We start from the raw sequence: 24,176 nt of genomic DNA, 5'->3' as shown, positions 1-24,176 counted from the left end.
AGAGTTTAAAAATGCGTAAATGCTTCTTATCAAGGCCATAGGCTAGGAGACAGGTCAGCAAGTAAAAAAAAATACTTTATCTAGTTCTTTTCCTGACAGTTCTGTGCTTGTTTTTTTGCTGAGTAACTCGTGACATATTTATAGACATGTGGAGAGGCACTCTTTAACAGGATAACAGGCAAAAATTGCATTTCCTTGCCACAGCTTCCCTGAAGGTACACTTTCTCCTTAAATTAGTGCTAATGAAATTTATAAACATGATTCTCAAACTTCTCAACTGAGGTGTTTGTGAAAACACTAGAAGTTCAAATACAAATAGTTATGTTAAAAGGCTAAGGAGACAATCCTATGTTTTTAATAAGCTTCCTTAATTGATTCTGATATGTCAACTTCAATAGATTTCAACTAATATTACTTTAGAACTCAATCCCTATGTGGCTTTTTAAAGTTATTTAGTCTCTTTCAAACCCAGCTTTTTTGTGTCTATAAAATTAGTTTATTATTATTACCTTACTCATAAGGTAATTGTGAGGATTATTAATGTGATTATATAAAGCATCAAGCAGAGTACCAAGCATGTAATGAACATTCAATAAATGTGTATTACTTTTACAGCTTTGTATACTAACATTGAAAGATATTTAAGTCTTTATCTTGTATTATACTGTCCATAAATGAACAGGAGGCAGGAATAACAGAAATACCTCAGATTCTGCCTCCACTTAAAATGTCTCCAGATCTTGGCATTTTCCAGTTAGTATCATTATTTTTCTATTTTAACTTTTTATTTAGAGAAACCAAATAGAAACTAATAATTCCAAAAACTATCTAAAAATCAATCATATCTCTGGACTTTAATTTTTTATGTCCCCTAAATGAAAATATATATCCTAAATAATAAAGAGGTGATATGCAAATTGACCGTCACTCCAACACACAAGATGGTTGCCCCCATGTGGACACAAGATGGCCGGCAGGGGAAGGCAGTTAGGGGTGACCAGGCTGGCAGAGGAAGGCAGTTGGGGGTGAGCAGGCCAGCAGGGGAGGGCAGTTAGGGGCAACCAGGCTGGCAAGGGAAGGAAATTAAGGGTGACTGAGCCAGCAGGGGAGGGCAGTTGGGGGCAACCAGGCCTGCAGGGGAGGGCAATTGGGCTTGACCAGGCCTGCATGGGAGGCAGTTGGGGGCGACCAGGCTGACAAGGGAGGGCAGTTAGGGGTGACCAGGCTGGCAAGGGAGGACAGTTGGGGGGGACCAGGCCAGCAGGGGAGGGCAGTTAGGGGCAATCGGGCTGGCAGGGGAGCAGTTAGGCATCAATAAGGCTGGCAGGGGAGTGGTTAGGGGGGGTGATCAGGCTGGCAGACAGGAGAACAGTTGGGAGCCAGCAGTCCTGGATTGTGAGAGGAATGTCCGACTGCCCCCTGGGATTGGGCCTAAATGGGCAGTCGGACATCCCTCAAAGGGTCCCAGATTGGAAGTGTAGGCTGGGCTGAGGAACACACAAAACCCCTCCCATGCACGAATTTCATGCACCGGGCCTCTAGTATATCTATATATTTATACATCACTATGGCACAACAACATTTCAAAGACTAATATCTCAGTGCATAGCAAAAATGTAATTAATTACAAATGTGACCAATAAAACTGTACTTATGGAGATTCTTATTTTTTATTTTTGTTTTGTTTTGTGTGTCTGTGTATTTTGTTTTTTGTTGTTTTTTTTTTTGGGGGGGGGGTACTCATATCAAAAGCATTTTGCACATGAACTCAGAATACCACAGATTTTAATAGCACAAGTACTGTGCTCAGACCACTTGGTTTCAGATACTAACTCTTCTACTTACTACATAAGTAAACCAGTAAATAGCTTGACTTCTCTGTGCCTCAATTTACAAATAAGTTAATAGTAGCACCTATATCATAGAGTTGTGACAATTACAATAATTCATATCAAAGCCCTTTGAAACAGTACTTGGAAAATAATGAATAGTAAGTATGATTAAAACCATCAAATATAAAACAAGTAACATATTAATCTTCTATTAGGAGAGCCCAATGGTATTAGAGAATGCAAAGTGCTAATAAAATTTAAGAGAATCTAGAGATTAATGGCAACACTTTGAACTATGTTCCTGATGTTAGTCTTAATGTACATTTGGTATGTTTATGGTTTCTACCTTTTTTTTTTTCTCCTGAAGATAGAAATATTTTCATTGATTAAGTCACATTATTTTTCACATCAGAATCTCAGGTCACATGAAAATCATATAAAATACTTGGAGAATTTTCTGGATATTCTTCATTTGCCTTTGAGTTCTTCTTATCCCTGCTCTGTGCCTTGGGAGGCAGAACTCAAATGAACAGCATAATCAGAGTAGACTTGGCCTGTGGCTTCCTTATCAAAACTTCATAAACAGCATCTTTATGAATTAGAATACCCTTGAGAGCCATTTGTTTCCTTCTGTAGCAGAGATCAATGATTGATCCAGTGAAACACTGAAACAAAAGAGAACATTGCAATTTTGCAGACTGTTGGAGTTTGCAGACAGTAAATTACTGAGAGATGACCTTTAGCCATAAGGACAAATGACCAGTGATAATTAAAGTATCAAATTTCTCAATACCAGTGCAATAGGCACAGGATGTAGCAGAAACAGCCATCTATCTACTAAATAATTCATGCTTCCCCTCTAGAGGGAAGTTGTCATAGAAAGTTTGCCAGCCAGGCAAAAGCTACATTTATCAGGCCCAGCCTTAGATACAAACAGAGGTGTTACGTTAGTGCATGTGGAGGTGATATGTTATTTCTAGGTGAAGGCTTTCAAGATGTGGATTTGCCACCTTCTTTTCTCCTTTCCAATGGGTAGAAGTAGAAGACTTAATGTTTCACAAGACAGAAGGCATCTGGGTTCCATTTGAATGAAAACTACCCAGTAACCAGGATTACTGGAGCTCGAATGTTATGTGAGCAAGAAATAAACTTTCATTGTGTTAAACTGGTATTTTAAGTTTTACTTCTCACAGCAACTGCATTAGCCTAACACAGTGTGCAAATTTATCTTAGGGATGCAATCCCTTCCTAGCTTTCTTATTTAAGGATACACAGTGACAGACAACAACTCCTTACATCCTGGATTGCCCAAAATGAGCTACCTTTGTATCCTTGCTGTCTAGGTCACTCCCATGCTTTGCGTCCTATAACAAATATAAGTACATTTTTTGCACTTCTTTTCTTTTAGCAGTAATTCAGTGCTATCACCTTCAACATCTGCTGCATCTCACAAACCAGACCCATCGCAGGTTCTATCATTGGCCATTTGAGTTCAGTTCCTTTCTCATTTCCTTCTTTAGCAAGTTGTGCCTTGGCTTAAACTTCATAAACTTCTACTTTCTGGATGAAGATGCATTATTCTATTCCTTAAACCCCAACATATTTTCCCACTGGTGTGTAAAAATAGCCAATTTCAGTTCTTTGACCAATCTGCTCCTGACTACAAAAGGAGTTATTTGTCTTAGCTTCTCGTGTGGACTGCCTCACCTATCAAAGCCCCTCAGACATGCAGGATGAAGAACTCTATACCTCCCTTCAGTGGGACACTCCAACACCAAACCGGTCCCAGAAACATCAGTCTTCCACCAAATGTTCAGGTAACCTGTTCTAATTATTTGGTCCAAGACTTTGCAGTGTATGTTTTGTTTCCCATTACATATTGAGCCCAGGTGAATTTTCTAATGAGGTAACCCATTTTAGAATATGATAATGTGCAGGCTACGGCTAACATTAAAAAATGAAATAGCCTGGTCGGAGTGGCTCAGTGGTTGAGCATTGACCTATGATCCAGGAGCTCATGGTTAGATTCCTGGTCAGGGCATATGCCTGGGTTGCCACTCTATCCCCAGTGTAGGGTGTGCAGGAGCCAGTCGATCAGTGATTCTCTCTCATCATGGATGTTTCTATCTCTCCTCCCTCTCCCTTCCTCTCTGAGATCAATAAAATTTTTAAAAATGAAATAAAGAATAGGAGTAGTAAGTAAAGATGAAATGAAAAGAGCAATGGACTTGACAAATGTGTAGTTCTATCTCTCTCTTTCCCCCCAAAAGAATTCCTGAATTTGGAAAATAAGTGAAAAAAATCATGTTTTTTATTATTTCAGTTTCTGCATAAATACTCCTTTGCAAATTGTCTCACAAATATTAAGAAATAAAGGGAAAATGGACATTGAAAAACTAGTCAACTCTCATCAGCCTGGAGCTGTCTGCTCTAGTAATCAGTTCTGTCTTTATTAAGTTTAATATTTATATTAGTTTCCTATCATTGAGATCACAAATTACCACAGACCCAGGGGCTTAGTACAACACAAACTTGTTAACTTACAGGACTAGAGACCAGAAGTCTGAACTGGGCTTACTGGGCTGCATTCCCTCCGGAGGTTCCAGGGGACAATCCATTCCCTTGTTCTTTCCCAGTTCGAGAGCTGCATTTCCATGGCTCATGGCTTCTGCCTCACTCTTCAAAGCCAGCAGCATCATGTCTGCTTCCATCATCGTACTGCACTCTGTCCCTTTGATCTCCTACCTCTCACTTTCAAGAGCCAGGTGGAAGAACAGAATAAGCTCTCTATCCTAAATTTGTTCACTTAATTACATCTTCAGTCTCTTTTGCCACTTTAGGTAACATTTACAGGTTCCAGGGATTAGAACACAGGAATCTTGGGCTGGTATATTATTCAGCTTACCCCACTATACAAAGATAAATTTTATCTATTTTTCTCTGATTAGTGTTGAGAATACCACCAGTTACAAAATCTTTATTTTTTTCTTCCTTAATAGTTGCAAAATTACCTCTGGGAAAAATGTTCCTCATCCAAAACTATATGTTTAAAAAGAAATGTCTTTAGCCCCGGCTGGTTTTGGCTCATGGATAGAGTCCTGCTGACTGAAGGGTCCTGAGGTCAATTCCCACCAAGGGCACATGCCCAGGTTGCTGGCCCGATCCCCAGTGGGCAGGTGATCAATGATCCTCTCTCATCATTGATGTTTCTATCTCTCCCTCTCCCTTACTCTCTGAAATCAATAAAAAAATATTTCTTAAAGAAAGAAATGTCTTTGAACCAATCATGTTCAAATGACACTAAAAAGAGATGAGGAGATGCACCATACCAGTAGTATTTTTGCTTTCAAAAATAAAAGGTTGCTGCCTGATTTGCGACAATCTCAAAAATATTTTGGAAAAGAATACATATAACTAGTTAGTGAGTTTGTGGCTAATATAAATGTAGAAGAAGTATGTTATTAAAAATGCCAGTTTAATTTGACATTTTTGCAATCAAATGTATTCCAAGTTATAACTTGCATTTCAAAGAGTTTGAGTTCTCTTTTTACTGTTACAGCTACATGGTGTCAACAATTCTGTGGTTGAAATGCTTAAGGTTAATTCCTTCTTTCACTCAGTCTAGTCTTATCCTGGCCCATCCCTTTCACCTTCTTTTTCTAACTCAATTTTATTGTCCCTACTCCTTGTTTAGGAACATGGTGTCTTATGATGGTGATAGCCTGTATTTTCTGCGTGGGCTCATTAACTGCCTCCATTTTCTTGGGTATTAAGTGTAAGTACAAAAGGATATCTTTAAAAAAATCTGTATGTATTATATATGACATGTCGTTTAACATGCAAGTACATCTGTATATTATAATGAATAAAACTTCATAGTTTACAAATGGATAAATGAATCAATTACAAACATATAAATGACAAAAATAACTTCCTAAGGTAATTTACAGAACATTGATTTAATATAACACTCTAAGTCCTTGGATGCTGTTATAACTTTTAATGTTTAATGGCATGGTGTTTAACTCAAATCTAAAGCTATGAGTCTCTTTGGGGAAAATAATGTAAATAATTACTTATGTGAATCGTGTTAGCATGTGAAAAATTTAAGTAAATGCTCTATATATTCTAATATGCATTTATTCTAAACTTGTGCAGATTACTTTAATAAGAGTTTTCACTTTATTTTAGACAAGGAGCAATTTAATGTTTAACGCAAGCCTGAGAACTTTATTTGGGCCATATTTAATCACATTTATTTATTCCAAATTTGAGATGTTTCCACCTCTAGAAAGTGAATTTTTTATGAAATATAATAATTACAAAGCTGCAAGTTCCACAAAAATGACTAAGAAAATTTATTATCACTCATGCTACCTCCAAGAAATATGCCGAGACAGAGATGAAGGTTATTGTCGAGATAATTTTTCTCTTTGCATGCTTTGGCAAATCATTTCTCTCCCTAGGAGGCACTAGCTGGTGACTGAGAATTATGAGTTCTGAAATGAGGAAAAGAAAGGCTCAGATTTGCTTCTTCAAAAGTACAGGAAACTTGACCTGAATCATGTTAGCTATGATTTCATTTTCCTGGTGGTTCTGAGAAGAATGCTTTAATAATTACTAGGAGCTCAAAAAGTAATTGTTACTATCTATCTTCTCAAATAAAATTTCACAGCCTAGCAAAAATATTAGAACTTCCAGAAAGCTTTTATCTCATCCCATTCTCTCTCTGTGCTTTATTAAATATATATATATATATATATGTGTATATATATATATATATATATATATATATATATATACTTAAGTATATATATTTAAATAAATATATTTAAATCAAATGCCAGTCTTTTTTTTAAAGAAACGCACATTTAAATATTTGTTTATCTAGAAGATATACTGGAAGCAGATTTGCAGAGTTGAAAGAGAACTAACAGTTAAGTTAATTAACATACTAATCTAGTTTCTTCTGTAAAAACTGGGAACTTTGGAATATGGCCAACTTTTATTCTAACTATAAGAATCCATATTTTTAAAAAATAGGCCATATTTAACTGACATTGCAAATATCAACAGCTATGGTTTAAGTATCAATTCTATATAATAAACGTCAATGATGTGTTATAAACTACTTGGGGTGAGAAAATGAAAGAAACTACGAAGAACACTTTCAATTAAAAAAAGATTAAATGAAGATTCAACATTTTTAAGCAACATTTTGAAGTGAACAGGTTATAGAATTTGTTTTTCATATAACAACTAGAGGCCTGGTGCATGAATTCATGCACCAGTGGGGTCCCTCCGGGTGGCCTGCAGAATTGGGCCCTAGCTCACACCCCCAGCCTAACAGCCCTGCAGCCCCGCCTGGCACCCAGCCATGGCTTGGCGCAGCCCCCACCTCCTCCACCATCTTGCCTGCAGGGTGATCAATTGGGGCCGGGCCCCCCACCCAGCTCCCTCAGTGCCTGGGAGCCAAGCAGCAGCTTCACCCCCTGCCACTGCTGCTGGTTGCCATCTGCAGGGAGACCAGCGGGGCGATTGGGCCTCCCACTCACACCTGCCTTGGCCCAGCGCTGCTCGCTCACCTGCTCTACCATCCCACCATGGTCCCACTCTCTTCAGGGCCCATCGGGGCCAGCAGCGCCTCCACTGCCGTCTGCTGCCAGCACTGCATCGCCAACGCCCGCCATGTTCCGAGCCACCCCCTTGTGGTCAGTGCACGTCATAGCGAGCAGTCGAACATCTGGTCAAACTCCCGAGGGGACAATCTGCATATTAGACTTTTATTAGATAGGATAGTTTATCAAAAAAATTAGGAGATGGAGAGTATTATGTTAAATGAAATAAGCCAGGCAGAGAAAGATAAATATCACATGATCTCACTCATTTATGGAATATAATGAACGGCATAGACTGATGAACAAGAGCAGATCCAGAGATTGAGAAACATCAAATAGCATGTCATACCTCAGGGAAGGTAGGGGAGGGTGGGGGTAAGGGGGAGAGATCAACCAAGGGACTTGTATGCATGCATATGAGCCTAATCAATGGACACAGACAACAAGGGGGTGGGCCATAAGTGGGGGGTGGGGAGTTATGGGGGAATAAGAACACATATGTAAAAAATAACAATTAAAATTTTTTTAAAAAATTATAAAAAAATAAAATTAAAATTAAATATTAAAAAAATTAATAAAATAATTTATCACCTGCAATCAGCAATTCTTATATCACTGAAAAGCATGTAGTACATACTAAATATGTTAATGAAAGCATACTGTACATTTCCTCAGAAACTTGTTGTCCAATGGATACTTAACTTTTTCTTCTCGCATAGTTCATGAAATCTGTTTAGATAACAAAGACAATCATGTTCCTAACAAACTCTGTATTGGTTGGTTTTGACACATAAATCTCACTTTTGAAAAATTTTCCTGTAGATAAACCTGCATGTGTAGCAATAGGGAGTACAGTATATTAGACAAAACTCAAATGCCTATGATTAAGGGACCATTTAAGTTAATGAAATTTAATTAATTCCACACTATGGAATACCGTAAAGCAAGGCGGAGAAGGAGGAAGAATTAAAGGAGTGGTAAATTTAAAGATAAGTAGAAGTAATTTCTTGCTTCCATGTTACTATTTTGTATTTTTCTGGTTTTCTCTACCATATTGCTTATATTAATTGACTCACTATTTTAAAAACTCCATAGTGCAAAACATTTTCTAAGAAATCAGATTTTTTCATTTGTTTTTACTATTCTTTTTCATTTTCCTGATTCATCAGTTAGGTAAAACATATAACATCTTATAACAAATACTTTTTTTTACCCTCACCACTAAGCAACACTGGCCAGGCCTATAACAAATATTTTTATTTCCTTCTAAAAATATGTTGTTCCATATTTCCCCAGGTAATTATTTTGTTTAAATCTTTTATTCCTTACTGGTTCCAAATTGATTATAACCCCAGCACTAATAAAGGTGCAGTACATTCCTTCCCACTTGGGGGGAAACTAAAGAAAAGTCTCATTTCCTTTTCTCAGTTTTATTACAATTTTATGTGGAACAAGCTATGCTCTTCAAGTAGTAATAAAGCAAAGCAACAATAACCTCAAAAACATATTTAATCTAAGATAGTCATCAAGATTAAACACTTTAGATTAATACTTCAAAGTCCTGAAAGGAAGTTTATTATTTTTCATTGTTTAAATGTGCCAGGTTATTAATAGGATAAAGTAAATAACACCACTATCCTACTCCGCACTCATGAGATCCAGCCTTTTGTGGAGAAGGAAAATAAATAAGCCACTGACAGCTGGGTTACTTGTACTATGCGGAGATGGATAGGGCATAAGCATCTGCTTTCTCTAGTCCAAGGCTCTTGGTTTTAGCATTTCCTTCTCAATAGCAATGTTGATGACTAAGACAGGTCAGGATATGCAGATATGCAATTAAATATTTTATTATGAATGTTGACCAGTTAACTGGGAGACAAACAGCATGAAAATGCAAATTGCTTTTTTTTATACACAAACTTCCCCTTCATGACAACATTCACTATTAGGAACACAGCAAAATTAAAGCTAAGCCTCCCTTTGAGGCAGAGCTAATTAGCGCATGTGCAATAATAAACCCAAAAGTAGAAGAAAGAGAGTTGGGCAAAAGTAGTATAATTATAAGATCTATTGGATAGGTATTTTCCATAATTGATTAAAAACATTAAGCCACCGGTTCAAAAAATTCTATAAAAATCAAACAGGATTAAGAAAATCAATATTCACGTTTAGATAAATATTTAATTAAATAGGGATATATAGGTACTTTATAACATGATTTTGAAAAGGAACTGGCTTAATGAGCTAGCCAGAGTTATAAGAAGAGAATAAGCAAACATTAATATAAAAGTAGTCTGAAAATAAGAGAAGGGTTGGCCCTATGAGATATTAAAATAAAGTAAAAATCTAAAGTAACTGAAATCATGTGGTGCTGATATATGAAAAGATAAGTAGATAACTTGAATATCCTCAAAACAATAGAAATTCTGCATAATCAGGTACTTCGATGAAAATTTGCAGTAAGTGAAGGATGGCAAATAGAGAGTATGGAGAGGAAAGAGTCAACAAATGATAGCAGACAACTATGAGCCATCTGGGGTTGCTACAGAAGACTTGTAGGACAGTGATCCCCAAAGTCAAAGCATTTACAGATGGACAGTTTATTACAAGAAGAGGATATAATTTAACAACGGTATTACCATAAGGATACCTGTTACAATAAGAGGTCTGGGGAGGCCAGGTGCAGACAGGCACCCTTTTCTTCCCTTCCAAGGTCTTTTCGGGACACAATTTCTCTCTTGAATCAGGAGCCACTGGTGTGTACATAGAACACCTTGGTACCAGGGACCCCCAAATCTTGCTGGAAATTTTGATATTTTGCTGACCACCCAGGCACATTCCTTTGCGGTAACCAGACTCAACAGCAGGGACTTTTCAGGGTCTCTTTGTAACCAGGGGTGAATCATCAATCATTTGTCTTAAGAAACAAGACTGCCCTAACCGGTTTGGCTCAGTGGATAGAGCATCGGCCTGTGGACTGAAGGGTCTCAGGTTCCATTCCGGTCAAGGGCATGTACCTTGGTTGCAGGCACATCCCCAGTAGGGGGCGTGCAGGAGGCAGCTGATTGATGTTTCTCTCTCATCAATGTTTCTAACTCTCCTTTCTTCTCTGTAAAAAAAAAATCAATAAAATATATTTAAAAGAAAAAAAGAAACAAGACTGACTAGCTAGTATATTCTCTCCAAAGAAAATTCTCAGACCGATGGCTACAAAGCTACACTCTTTAATTAGTGTTTGATGCCTTGTGCAGGGATCAGCTCCATGCAGGAACTTTAGAAGCGCTGCTTAGACTGATTCTAGGCCTTCTCAATTAGCCCTCCTAGCACAATGAGAAACTCATAGAAACAAAAAGGCAAAAACTAGAAACCCAATGAAAAAATTCACAAAGGATATAATTATACACTTCATTAAAAAAAAAGAAATACAACTGACTTTTATTTATATGTATGCAAAAAAAGTTTCAAACATAAAAAGAGAAGTGTAAATTCAAATGATATTAAGATGCCATTTGCACATGTGGAGGGTAATTTGGAAGTATCTAATATGGTTTAAATAAATACACATAAACTGACCTAACAACTTATCTTAAAAATATACTTGCACATGCATGAAATTACACATGACTAAGGTTCTTTGTTACAGTAGTCATTTCCGTAATACCAAAAGATAATAGTCCAAAAGTCAATAGAAAATTTCTAAAATCATGATACAGCCATACAATGGACTCCTACATAGTTATCCTATCTAATAAAAGAGTAATATGCAAATTTACCATCACTCCAACACACAAGATGGCTGCCCCTATGTGGTCAAAGATCTTGCCCCAATGTGGACACAAGATGGCTGCCACAAGATGGCCAGCAGGGGAGGGCAGTTGGGGGCGATCAAGCCTGCAGAAGAGGGCAGTTAGGGGTGACCAGGCCTGCAGGGGAGGGCAGTTAGGTGTAACCAGGTCTGCAGGGGAGGGCAGTTAGGGGCAATGGGGCCTGCAGGGGAGAAGTTAGGCATTGATCAGACTGGCAGGGGAGTGGTTAGGGGGTGATCAGGCTGGCAGGCAGAAGCGGTTAGGGGCAATCAGGCAGGCAGGTGAGCAGTTGGGAGCCAGCAGTCCTGGATTGTGAGAGGGATGTCCAACTGTCCATTTAGGCCCGATCCCGGTAGGGGTCCCATATTGGAGAGGGTGCAGGCTGGGCTGAGGGACACCCCCCCCCCTTGTGCACGAATTTTGTGCACCGGGCCTCTAGTAATGAAATAATGAAAAATTCTTTATGTACTGACATAAAATTTTGTCCAAAATATATTTTAAGTACTCAAAGGTGCAAAACCATGTAAACAGGTTGTTACGATTTGTATAAAGGTAAGAAAGGGCAGTTTATGTTCATTTGCTTGTAAGATTCAAATTACCTCTAGAAGAATAAAAAGGAAATTGGTAAGCCTGACTGCTTTAGAGGAATAGAATTGGGGGAATAAAAAGACAAGAGTAGCAAAGGAGCTTTTTGCTGCATATCCTTTTTAGTTTGTATTCTTGAACAATATAAATTGTTTTTGTTTTCAATAAGTATTAATTTTATTAATAAAGTTTTTCTCCACATTTTCTTTAGATACATATTATTTCATTTTATTTTTCAATTACAGTTTAAATTCAATATTATTTTTTTGTTGGTTTTAGGTGTACAGCATAGAATAGTAGATAATTCTTGAACAATGTAATTTTTTAAACATAAACAAAATAATGCAAACTAACTTCACAAATATCATTAGTAATTGGAAGTTGTTTTTAGTCCTTGTTGAAGGATGACTTTGTTATAAGTTGTCAGGAATTTAGTAGAAACAATTGTTATTGTTTGAAGTGTTCCAGGTGTCAGCTATTGCAAAGAAGCAGCAAGAAAAACTCATGCAACAAGACAGAGCACTGTTGAACTTCACACAGTGGAAGACAAGCCATGACCTCCAAATAAGATATTGCCAAACCTTGATGCAAAACTCTTTCAGATCAGGTAACTGATATAAAAATAAGTTTTCACTTTGCAGATATGAATGTATGCACCAACCATGCACCCCAAATCAGTGACATTCATTTTATTCTCTGCAAAACTGTAGTTAGCATTTTATAATAGAAGAGAGATCATTTGATTGACTCACCAGTTCAATCTTATTTCTGTACTAGGGGCCCGGTGCATGAAATTTGTGCACTGGGGAGGGGTCCCTCAGCCCAACCTGCCCCCTCTCACATACTGGGAGCCCTCAGGGGATGTCCTACTGATGGCTTAGGCCTGCTCCCAGCAGGAGGCAACCAGGCTGATCAGGGGAAGGCGCCAGCCCCATCACCCTGCTGCTGCAGCCACTGCCAGTCACCACAGCCACCAAGGTATTTTCATCAACACAGACTCCAGTCCCTTCACCATGAAAAAATGACAACATTCTTTAGGCATTTTCAAGATGTGTCTTTCATAGGATATGACATTTCTTTCTTTCTTTTTTTATCCTCACCTGAGGATATGTTCCATTGATTTTTCCCCTTCCCTCCGATCGCTGGCTCAGCCTCTACCCTGCCCCTCCAATTGCCAGCTCAGCCCCTGCCCCTCCGATGGCTGGCTCAGCCCCTGCCCAAGCCTAAAGCCTCAACCCGAGGCTTTGGGCTTGGGCCGGTCCCCCCCCCGCCCCTCCCATCGCCAGCTTGGGCTGCCCAGGCTTTAGGCATAGGCAGGGCCCCCTCCCCCACCCCTCTGATTGCCGGCAAGGAGTGACCTGGGTGCCAAGGATGTTCCTGGGACCCAGGTACGTATGCAAATTAACCACCATCTTTGTTGGGTTAATTTGCATACTCACTGATTGGCTGTGGGCGTAGCAGAGGTACGGTCAATTTACATGTTTGTCTATTATTAGGTAAGATTTCAATAGTATGTAGAAAATACAGAGATTCCAAAAAATGCAGATAAAGAAAACAAGCACTCAAATTTTAGTGAAATGTGTGAGATTAGTAGGTCAGATGTTTTATCCAATAAAATTTATAAGTACATCTTTAATTGTACTCTAAATTCCTCAATATATTTAGTTCAGATATCGCTTTATACTCAAATTGAGATGATTCTTTCAGCAAATATCATTTTGAAAATTAGACTATTTACCTTGCAGAATTCAGCTCTTCTAAAAAATTATATGAAATTATTTCAGTTACATTTTTTATATCACTTACAAGCATTTCAAACCTAAAACAGTCTATTTCTACTTGTTATATAGTTTCTAAAGTAGTCTATGATTACTTAATTTACATTTAATAATGCTTATAATTCAGAGAATTGACTTCCCTGCAGTGGATACCACTTAAGTAATCACCAATGAGAGAGGTCAAAAACCTACCATAGCTCCTCCTGATTAAATTTTAATCATTGTGTGCTCAACAATGTTTTTAAATATAATGAGCTACTGCAATCATGTGGTAGGACCACCACTGACCATCAACCTTAAGTTGATGACAATATCCATTTGGAGACCAACATATCCAGGATGTTCTTCAACCTTTCAGTTGCCATTGTTAACACTATGTTATAACTATAACAATATTCAGGATCTTGATTAGCATGGATTCCAAACAAAGGATATTGATGAACCTTAAAAAATTAGGCATGTGGGCCATGGAAACTGATAAAAACTATTTGTGACTTTGTCTAAAAACTTGAGTGCTGCAAATTTCAGTATCTTTTCCTATAAAAAACTGTGCCAGAAATACTTGGTCAAAATCTTGCTGTTTGATTCTCCTTTTATACATTTGAGCATCCTTCTTTTGTGAATATATTCTTTCTTAAGGCAGATTCCATAAAACTGATTACACATTATGGCTTATTTCTTAGTCATATCAAAGTCTTAAATTAAGCATATTGGTTACATGTTATTTTAAGTTTCCTCACCTACATGTTTTCAAGTTATTCTTGAAGGTACATTGCTTGTGCTCTCCATTATACATAAAACATCCTATATAATAAAAGTCTAATATGCTAAATGTCTGGTCATCTGGTCATCCATTCAACCAATCAAAGTATAATATGCTAATGATATGCTAAGGCCACTCAACCACTAGCTATGATGTGCGCTGACCACCAGGGGGCAGACACTCCAGGGGCAGCAAGCAAGATTAGCTTGCTGCTGGGGTCCAACCAATCGGGACTGAGAGAGATGGGCCGGACATGCCCTGAAGCCCTCCCACAATCCCTTCCCAGCTGGCCAACCTCCCATATCCCTCCCCAGCCCTAATCATGCACCAGATGGGGGTCCCTTGGCCTGGCCTAAGCCCTCTTGCAATCCAGGATCCCTCAGGGGATGTTGAAGAGCCAGTTTTGGCCTAATCCCACAGGGCAGGCTGAGAGACCCCACTGGTGCACAAATTTGTGCACTGGGCCTCTAGTTATATATATATAACTATATATATATATATATATATATATATATATATATATATATATATATGTAATGAGAGGCCTGGTGCATGAAATTCGTGCACGGGAAGAGGGTCCCCTCAGCTGAGCCTGCACTCTTTCTAATCTGGGACCATTCAGGACCTCTGGCTCTTAAACGCTCATCTGCCTGCTGGCCTGATCCCCCTAACTGCTCTCCCCTGCTGGCCTGATCCCCCTAACTGCTCTCCCCTGCCTGCCTGATCACCTCTAACCACCTCTGCCTTGGCCCTGCCAACATGGCTTTGTCCAGAAGGATGTCCAGAAGGTTGTCTGGAAGATGTTCAGTCTAATTAGCATATTACCCTTTTATTAGTATAGATGCCACCTTGTCCTAAAAATGCAGGTTGTTCCCAGGTTTTCCTATGGTGGAAGGGGAGCCCGCAGTAGCATCCTGGGTTCTGACCAGGGCTTATGCGCTTGTGCTTTATCTCAGCAGATGAGATTCCTAGAAGAAGGCTCTTGGATGTACCTTGAACATTTCTATCGATTTTGCCAAATCATCCTCCAAAAATGTTGAACCACTTTAAACTCCCACCAGCAACCATGCATATGCCCTCCATCCCACTTTGATGCATATATCATTGATTTCTCCCTAGAAGCTTCCCTCCCATCAGCCAGGACTGCTTGGTACTTGAGCCAACCTCATTGTTCAGCTGGGGACTTGATTTCCCGAGATAGAATTATGGAGGAGGAAAAATAGTTTTCCTCTACCCTTCTGAGTTCTTAGTGGAGGCCGTTGTAATGAAAGACAGATCACCAAGAGAAAAACAAAAGTGCATTAACATGTGTACCTCGTGTATATGTGGGAGATCCCAGGGAAAAATGAGTAACTCCCCAAGGTGGCTTGGAATGCAGATTTAAATACTTTCTTCCTAGGGAAAGGGGACGGGAGATGTAGGCCTCTTAGAGGAGAGTAAATGATTTTTAGGAAAGATGAATGGGGGTGGGGAGAAATAGTTTGTAACAAAGTTTGGGTGTGATGTCAACTTCTGGTCTCCTGTCCTGTGACAGGAGTCATTCTTCTCTGCCTGATGACACTTCTCCGGTCAAGGGAAACTATGACATTTAAGCTCCTTTAGGGGGGTCCGATTTTAGGCAGATTAGTAGACTTCAGTGAAAGCCTCTGCATGCATTTGCTATTTTTCAAGCATCTGCAGCTCAAGATCATCAATATAACAACACAGCATATGTTGGGGTGGCATGTTCTCTGACCTTCAGAATAAACCCAACAAAAGCTTGTTTCCTCTCTTAGATGATTTGCCACAGTAGAGTTATTCCCTGGAGACAGTATTCTGACCAGACCTTCCTGGGAGTGGTCATAACATACCCTGTGCTTTAGAAAGGTGTGGGCCACATCACTAAATAATCCAGGGTCAGTTTTCTCATCTTGTGGAAAGGGAGATAAAGTTATGATAGGTTATCTCCCTTTCCACAGGTTTCTTGCGGGTTTGTGTCTCGACCATGGGGCTTGGGGCTTGGGGATACTGGGTGCGGGTTTGTGTCTCCAATCCGGCCCCCAGCAGCCCCAGAGCTGCCATGGCAGGGCTTGGGGCTGCTGGGTGCCAGCCTCCCTGCGTGTTTTTGTCTCCGATCCGGCCTCCAGCAGCCGCAGCATTGCCTGGCCGCTATGGGCGTTGCTAACTTTGTTGGGTTAATTTGCATACTCACTCTTGATTGGCTGGTAGTATAGCAGAGTGATGGTCATTTGCATGTTTCTCTTTTATTAGTATAGATTGATTTCAGAGAGGAAGGAAGAGAGAGAGATAGAAACATCAATGATGAGATGGTATCATTGACCGGCTGCCTCTTGCATGCCCCCTACTGGAGAATAAGCCCAAAACCCAGGCATGTGCCCTGACTGGGAATCAAACCATCACCTCCTCCTGGTTCATAGGTCCACTCTCAACCACTGAGCAACACTAGCAGGGCAAAATTTTCATGTTTAACTCTCATAATTTAAGCTTTAACTTGAGGCTTATTACTCAACTTGCCTAATTGTCCAGTACATTTCCAACTAGACTGGGCCAGTAGGATTAACAGATAGAAAATGATAAGCAAACAAATGAGGTCTATAAATGAGGTAAACTTAAGGAAAGGAGATATTTATAAAAATAGAATAATCATATCAATTATTATAGAAGAGGAACAATTTGCAAAAGGATATTCCAGAGTTAATTTTATTTGAAAATTATTGTATAAATCTTACTGTAGTCAGCCTCAGAGAAGCTGAAATTGGTAAGTACTGCAACATATGACCTATTCAATTAGAGTGTTCAGCTTCCCTGGGGGTATTTCAAGGGGTTCTTTTGAGAGATGTTTTTCTAATATTTTTATAATAACTTTAATAAAGTAAAATGTTTTATTCAAAGCTCCTTGTCCAGACAACTGGATTCAGAATGGAAATAGTTGTTACCGTGTCTTTGAAAATTGGAATATTTGGAAAACCAGTAAAGAGGATTGTTTGAAGGAGGGCTCTAATCTTCTACAAATAGACAGCAAAGAAGAAATGGTAAACACTGTTTTATGGCTTCTTATCATTCTGAAAATACCAAGTTACCCATTAAAAGAAAGGACTAATTGTAAATAAGATAGAATTCCTTAATATTTTATGACAGTAATATATTTGTTGTAGTAAAGGTTTAAAAGGGATAAAGTAGGAATTAGTATGATTTGAGTTCCTTTTAACTGGAGAAGCAAAACAAAAAACAGAACGGTTATCCTGAAGTCATTTAGCAGATGATAGTTCTATGTCCTTTGTTAATCAAAGATGAGAACCAGTAAAAGAAATACCATTTTGTGACATGCTAATCAACTCTAAAATACACATACATTATAGTTGTATATATGTTTTATTATTTTCAATGCTGTAGGGAAGAATAATAAACTATAAAATTTTTTCAATTATCAAAGAAAATCAGAGATATAAAAATTGAGGTGTTGTCATGAAATGGAAAGGTATATGAAAATAAGCATTTGCTAAATAAATTGTTTTATTAACATTAAACCCAGTTTACTAGCATCTTAAGCAAACAATGAAGTTTTCCTGAAATCATTCCATCCATATATATGCATGAAGTAGAATTCATGGTTACACATTTCTGACTTTATTAAGTATATGCAGCTATGTTCAGTAATTAATCAAAGTCCATTTTTACAAGAATAATGGGGGAACATGTGTTAACTATATGCAGTAAAGCAAGGCAACTTGAACTAATTTGCTACAAGTATGGGTTTTCACTATGTTTTCTGTGCAAATTTGATGACAACATTAGTAATATTTCCTCTAACAAAAAATATACCTACAGTTAAGTTGCTTCTGGGATCTTCCAAACTATTTTTCATTTTGAAGTATACTGTGAAAGAATGATCTACATGGTCTGTGATGTCGAGGATACTTTACTTCTTCTGATAATGGGGGTTCAGTATAACACTTACCTTGTTTGACATATAGCTCTGCCAGACTCTAAATCTGTTAAAACAATTTTAATACCAGATGCCTATATTTCCCATGGTCTTCAACACTACATTGATCATAAGGCAATAGAAAATAAAATCTATGAAATGTATTTCTTCTTTTAAATACACCCCCTCCTTCCTCCAGCTTTGAAGTTCCATTCATTTCTGTCTAGGAAAGATGGCACACTTTATATTTCATGGTATTTTGTTGTTGTTTTCCCCACACCCTCAGTTCACCGGCCAGGTCTTGTTTCTTATAGGACTTCATCGCTGGCAGCCTGAGGAAGATCAAAAGTGGCTATGATTACTGGGTGGGACTTTCTCAGGATGGACCCAGCCAACCTTGGTTTTGGCAAGATGGCTCCACTCCGTCCCCTGACCTGTAAGTGACTAAGGGAAAAATCACAACGTTTCAAGAAGAAAATACATAAAGAAATTCAAATGTTCATTTTATTTTATACCTTAGATGTCCTCCAGAAAACACAACCAGCATTATCATTTCATAGACTTCTGATTGGAATCAAAGCTGAGTAATTTAAGAGTAGCTTCATGGCTTCTAAATCTTCCTCCTTCCTTCTTCTGAGCCTTCTTCTCAGCTTCACCGCCTCACTTGAGAACATTTATATCAACATCGGAGGGGCTGAACAATATTATTTACTTATCAAACATATTTTTCCTTTTATAATTTAATAACTAGAGAGTGCTAAGGGAAAGAGATTATAGTAATTATTAAGGAATTTCCATATTAAGCTTTACAGATAGACCATAGGGAAACTGGTGAACAGAATTGGGTGCCTTAGTATTTTGAGAATTAAGAGTTAGGGAAGATATTCTACTCTAGAGCCTATCTGTGTGCTTACATATGCAGTTTGTTCACATTATGCTAACATACTTTTATTGAGAGAACACAGCTCTGTTCTTGAAGAAGGAGGACAAAACTACTATAGGAGGCTGTCATATTAAAACAAAAATAGAACAAAATAAAAAGCTACACACCTCTTATCAGTTACCCACAAGAATACCTCCGTAAGCCTCATACCTAACCTCAGGTATACTGACTCATCTCTCCAGGTTACCAATAAAGAGACCCCAATCAACTCACCAGCTCTGTGGATACTTCAGAGACAAGGTCCTTTTTTCCACTAACTGCACTGTTTGGAAATACTTTGTCTGTGAGAAGTACACGTTAAGATCCCCTACCTGAAAGAAGTTGAGTTCGAAGAAATGCCAACGAGCAAGTGCAGAAGTGAACTTCTGTGTGGGCTAAACTAGCTACTTGGGACTCGAAACTTATTTTTGCATTTACCGTGGGTAATATTCTTTGGTACTTCATCGACATCCTTTTGACAGTGTTCAAATTGCCAAGAATAAAATTGATTTAAGACTACAGAAGATAAAACCCTGAAAGGTTGAAAACAAACTGGAGAAAATCACTTTCATTTGTCGTTTTTGTTTTGTTTTTAGTCTAGATTGACTATAAACTCTACACAGAAATCTATGTCACTGGGGAGATGATGCAGTTCTAGCTGACTAATTTTTTAAATAAATAATTGCTGCCTTTAAAACTTACTGTCTGCCAGATATTTTTTTAAAAATATATTTTATATATATATTTTTTTTTTTTTTTTTTTTTTTTTTTTTTTTTTTTTTACAGAGAGGAAGGGAGAGGAATAGAGCGTTAGAAACATCGATGAGAGAGAAACATCGCTCAGCTGCCTCCTGCACACCCCCCACTGGGGATGTGCCTGCAACCAAGGTACATGCCCTTGACCAGAATCAAACCTGGGTCCCTTTAGTCCACAGGCCGACGCTCTATCCACTGAGCCAAACCGGTTAGGGCTGCCAGATCTTTCATGCATTTGCTAGGTTTCCAAGGCATCTTTGTCAGACTGGTAGGATAGGAGTCCCGGGATATGGATTATCAAATTGGAAGGAAGAGATGCTGATATCTGCTGCCTGTAAGACAACACCCTGTTTAGAACTGTGGGTTTCTACTAGAGAGATGAACTACGGGCACTCACGTAAGTGGGAGGGATAGTCAGGCTGCCAATATCAGCCTGTCTCTGGTGAAGGAGAGCTGTGTGCTTGCCTTCTCCCTCTCACTGACCATCCCCACCACTCACAAATCAAAGGACTCTCAAAGGTTAGCTCTCCAGCATTTCTAACTGTATCCCTCTGTGCCTTAATTTCTCTACTGTAAAATAATAAGAGAACTTATTTCAAAATACTTTTGAGGTTTAGATCATTAATATATGTAAATTGCTAAGAATAGTGCCTTGGGTAGAGTTTGACACTGTATTGGTGCTTGCTGTTATTATTATTTGTAGTAAATTGCCAGTCATCTCTAGGCATCTACCTTATGTTGTATTCGAGGTAAATATTATCCCTTTTCCTGCTCATGTCCCAGGAATATTGAAAGGATAAAGTTTATATGTAAAATGCTAGCAACTGTCTGAAGAGAATTTCTCTTTTAAAGTGAATAAATTTCATCAAGTACATTTGTAAACAATTTGTGTCCTAGCTCTGTAGGCTCCTTGAACATGGATTAGCTTGTTCTCAAGAGACAGTGGATATGAAAGTATCTTATGATCTATGGGAAGGAAAAATTCACTAGTTATTATTACACTAGAGGCCCGGTGCATGAAATTCATGCACTGACGGGGGGAGGGGTTGTCCCTCAGCCCAGCCTGCACCCTCTCCAATCTGGGACCCCTCAGGGGATGTCCAAACTGGCAGTCGGACATCCCTCTCACAATCCAGGACTGCTGGCTCCCAACTGCTCACCTGCCTGCCTGCCTGATTGCCCCTAACCGCTTCTGCCTGCCAGCCTGATCACCCCCTAACCACTCCCCTGCCAGCCTGATCGCTGCCTAACTTCTCCCTTGCAGGCCCCATTGCCCCTAACTGCCCTCCCCTGGAGCCTGGTCAACCCTAACTGCCCTCCCCTGCTGGCCGGGTCACCCCTAACTGCCCTCCCCTGCCAGCTATCTTGTGATGATGTGGGGGTGGCCATCTTGTGGCAGCCATCTTTGACGACATGGGGTGACCATCTTGTGATGACAGGGGGGCGGCCATCTTGTGACACGAGGGCATGAAGGTCAGTTTGCATATTACATCTTTATTATATAGGATTCCTCTGCTACCCCTTACCATCACTACAATAACTTACTGCACAGTAGATTCTCATAAATATTTGCTAAAAGCAATATAATTTTATTACTCATTTTTCACAAGGAATAGCTGAGCTACACTAGATTCTCATCTTTCTTTATAGTAAAGACAGCACTTAAATAAATAAAGTAAAATAAAACGTAATTCACTGAAATGGTGCAAATCATATAAGCAAACCTGTAAGTCTATTGTAACAGGTGACCTCTGAAGAGTAAGGTCCTTTAAGGAAGAGAATTGCATGTTGTTATGGGTTTTTCTTTATTCACCCTTACTTTTCAGTTTAACTGGTGGGGATTTCAATATGAGGGATTTCTCTGGTTTTCTGCTGAGAAAAGGAGACAAGCCAAGAAGACAGCATGTGCTTGGTTTTCACAGCTGGCGACTGGCAGCTGGATGTAATGACCTGGAATAAAGGAGGAACAATAGCAATTTTCGGTAGTGAAGACTGTTTGTCTTCAAGGTTTTTCAAAGTATTGTCGTGAGCTATGTTTAGAGAAAGCATAGGAAGTGTTTAATAATTCTTCTAGGTAAAAGTACAATGAAGCAAAAGGCAAACATCCTCCAGCTGAGGTCATCCCGCTGGTATGTGATGCAGTATTTACAAGTCAGGATTTTATCTCCAGTGCAGCTGGCAGAGCTCCTTTCAATCCCCTCAGTGGAGATACTGCTTTCCACTCAGGTACTACAGGTGGAAGCTGTTTTCCTGCGGGTTGATTTTGGCCCAGAATGTCAAAGCCTTTTTCAAGGCAGTGGTAAGAAACTGGGCCTTAGCACTGGGATAATCAGTTTTATACCCTACCTACCCCCACCAGTAACAAATTGAGTATCTTGATTCATCTCAATGAATTCCAAGTTAGCTTTTAAAAATGGGAAAGAAACTGGCCAGCGTGGCTCAGTGGCTGAGACATCGACCTATGAACCAGGAGGTCGATATTCAACTCCCGATCAGAGCACATGCCCAGGTTTCAGGCTCAATCCCCAGTGTGGAGCATGCAGGAGGCAGCCGATCAATGATTCTCTCTCATCACTGATGTTTCTATCTCTCTCTCTTCTCCCTTCCCTCTGAAATCAATAAAAATATATTTTTTAAAATGGGAAAGAAAAGAAAACATAAAAATCTGTCCTGCAAAAGTAAAGAGGCTTTGTAATGTGGCAAGGTTAAAGTACATTAACTGAGTAAAAAGAAAAAACAAACATTAGAGTAATAAGATTGAAAGACTAATAACTGTTAGTCTATTAGTCTACTCATACAATGAACCTTGTAAAAAAATTATGTACAATTTAACTTGAATTATGCTACTTTTCCTATTCTTCAAAATTGATAAGAATCCCTTCACCAAGTATTTGACTCCCAAATATTTAGGCCAGCCCTGAGGCAACCTAATAGACTATTTATTTAATAATTTGTTTATATCCCCAAAGAAAAAGCTCCCATTACCCTGCTCACACTTCCTGCTGTTATAGGGCTCAAGACCTGTTTCCTGTTGATAAGTTTTAAGAGCTGGTTCAATATCCTCAGGAAAAGAAATAGCTCATTTTGTACCCTGGGGAACTGGGTCTACCAGGAAAGGCCATGTTCCTCATTTGACTTTTCCTGCAATTGGTTCAGAATTACCTAAACACACAAGAGCCTAGACAAGGTCTTTTCTTGCAGAAAAACCAATTCGGGGGGTGCTACCCTCTCTGATTCTCAATGGAAAATTGATCTAAGTAAATCATATTTTCCAATTAATGTTATAATTATTTTCTATTCTTAATTTTTTATTTCTTTTTTTAATTTATTGATTTTTTTTTTGAGAGAGAAAAACATCGATTTGCTGTTCCATTTTATTTATGCATTCACTGGTTGCTTCTTGTATGTGCCCTTATCAGATATTGAACTCAACCTTGGTATATCAGGATGATGCTGTAACCAATTAAGCTACCTGGCCAGGACTATTTTTAAAATTGTTTTAAATTGTGGAGAGAATGTTGCACCATACTCCTTTTCTGTTTTTTAAAATATTTGCTCATATTGTGATCAGTATTGTGGGCTTTATTGTATAGATGAGGGAGTTATTGAGGGCAAAGACAGAAAGAAATAGCTCAAGAACAGCCAAAAATGTCAAACAAATGCTTTTTTTTTTTCTTTTCCTCCTTCACTGTCTAAAGTGATACTTTCCCTTAGGTTGCAGATTTGGAAATAGAATACTATTCAACACCCACCTTCCAGGCAGGTAAACTTTTTAAAGCAGTGTCATCTAAAGAAACTTTTGTCATCCAACCCTGAACACGGGTCAAAATTTGTGTGCCCTGTCTATATTTTACAACTTAGTCCACAAAGTCATTTGATTTCCTCATATTAACTGTATTTTCTTGCTATAGAAGCAAGATTTAAATAACACTTAACTGCCTAACTAAAGGTCTAATCCACATTTCATATTATGTGCTTACTACATTAACTGCATGCATTGAATATCTGCACTCACCACGGAAAATACTTGGTAATATCCACAGCTCCCCAATGTAGGTGCCTTTCTACAATTAGTTCATTAATGCAGGTCTCCAGAGAAGGTTGCTTATGCTTGTTTGTGCTCCTCTTTATTTTAAAACTAGTGTCCTGGTGCACAAAATTCATGCATGGGGTGTGGGGGGGTGTCCCTCA

The 24,176-nt window shown here is 38.7% G+C and overlaps 1 protein-coding gene across 1 annotated transcript; it reads left to right on the top strand.

Annotated features, from left to right (window-relative positions):
- Positions 1-3,396: 3,396 nt before the first annotated feature.
- Positions 3,397-19,565, top strand: CLEC9A (C-type lectin domain containing 9A; the record flags this gene model as incomplete). Its single annotated transcript, XM_080661163.1, is given in 9 exon segments — positions 3,397-3,406; positions 3,409-3,447; positions 3,450-3,514; positions 3,517-3,649; positions 5,527-5,607; positions 12,302-12,448; positions 17,275-17,414; positions 18,622-18,743; positions 19,433-19,565. Coding segments are annotated over 9 exon segments (870 nt in total).
- Positions 19,566-24,176: the final 4,611 nt, after the last annotated feature.

This window comes from Plecotus auritus (assembly GCF_963455305.1).
Source record: "Plecotus auritus genome assembly, chromosome: 3".
Taxonomy (NCBI): domain Eukaryota; kingdom Metazoa; phylum Chordata; class Mammalia; order Chiroptera; family Vespertilionidae; genus Plecotus; species Plecotus auritus.
This window is presented reverse-complemented; position numbering and strand designations above follow the sequence as displayed.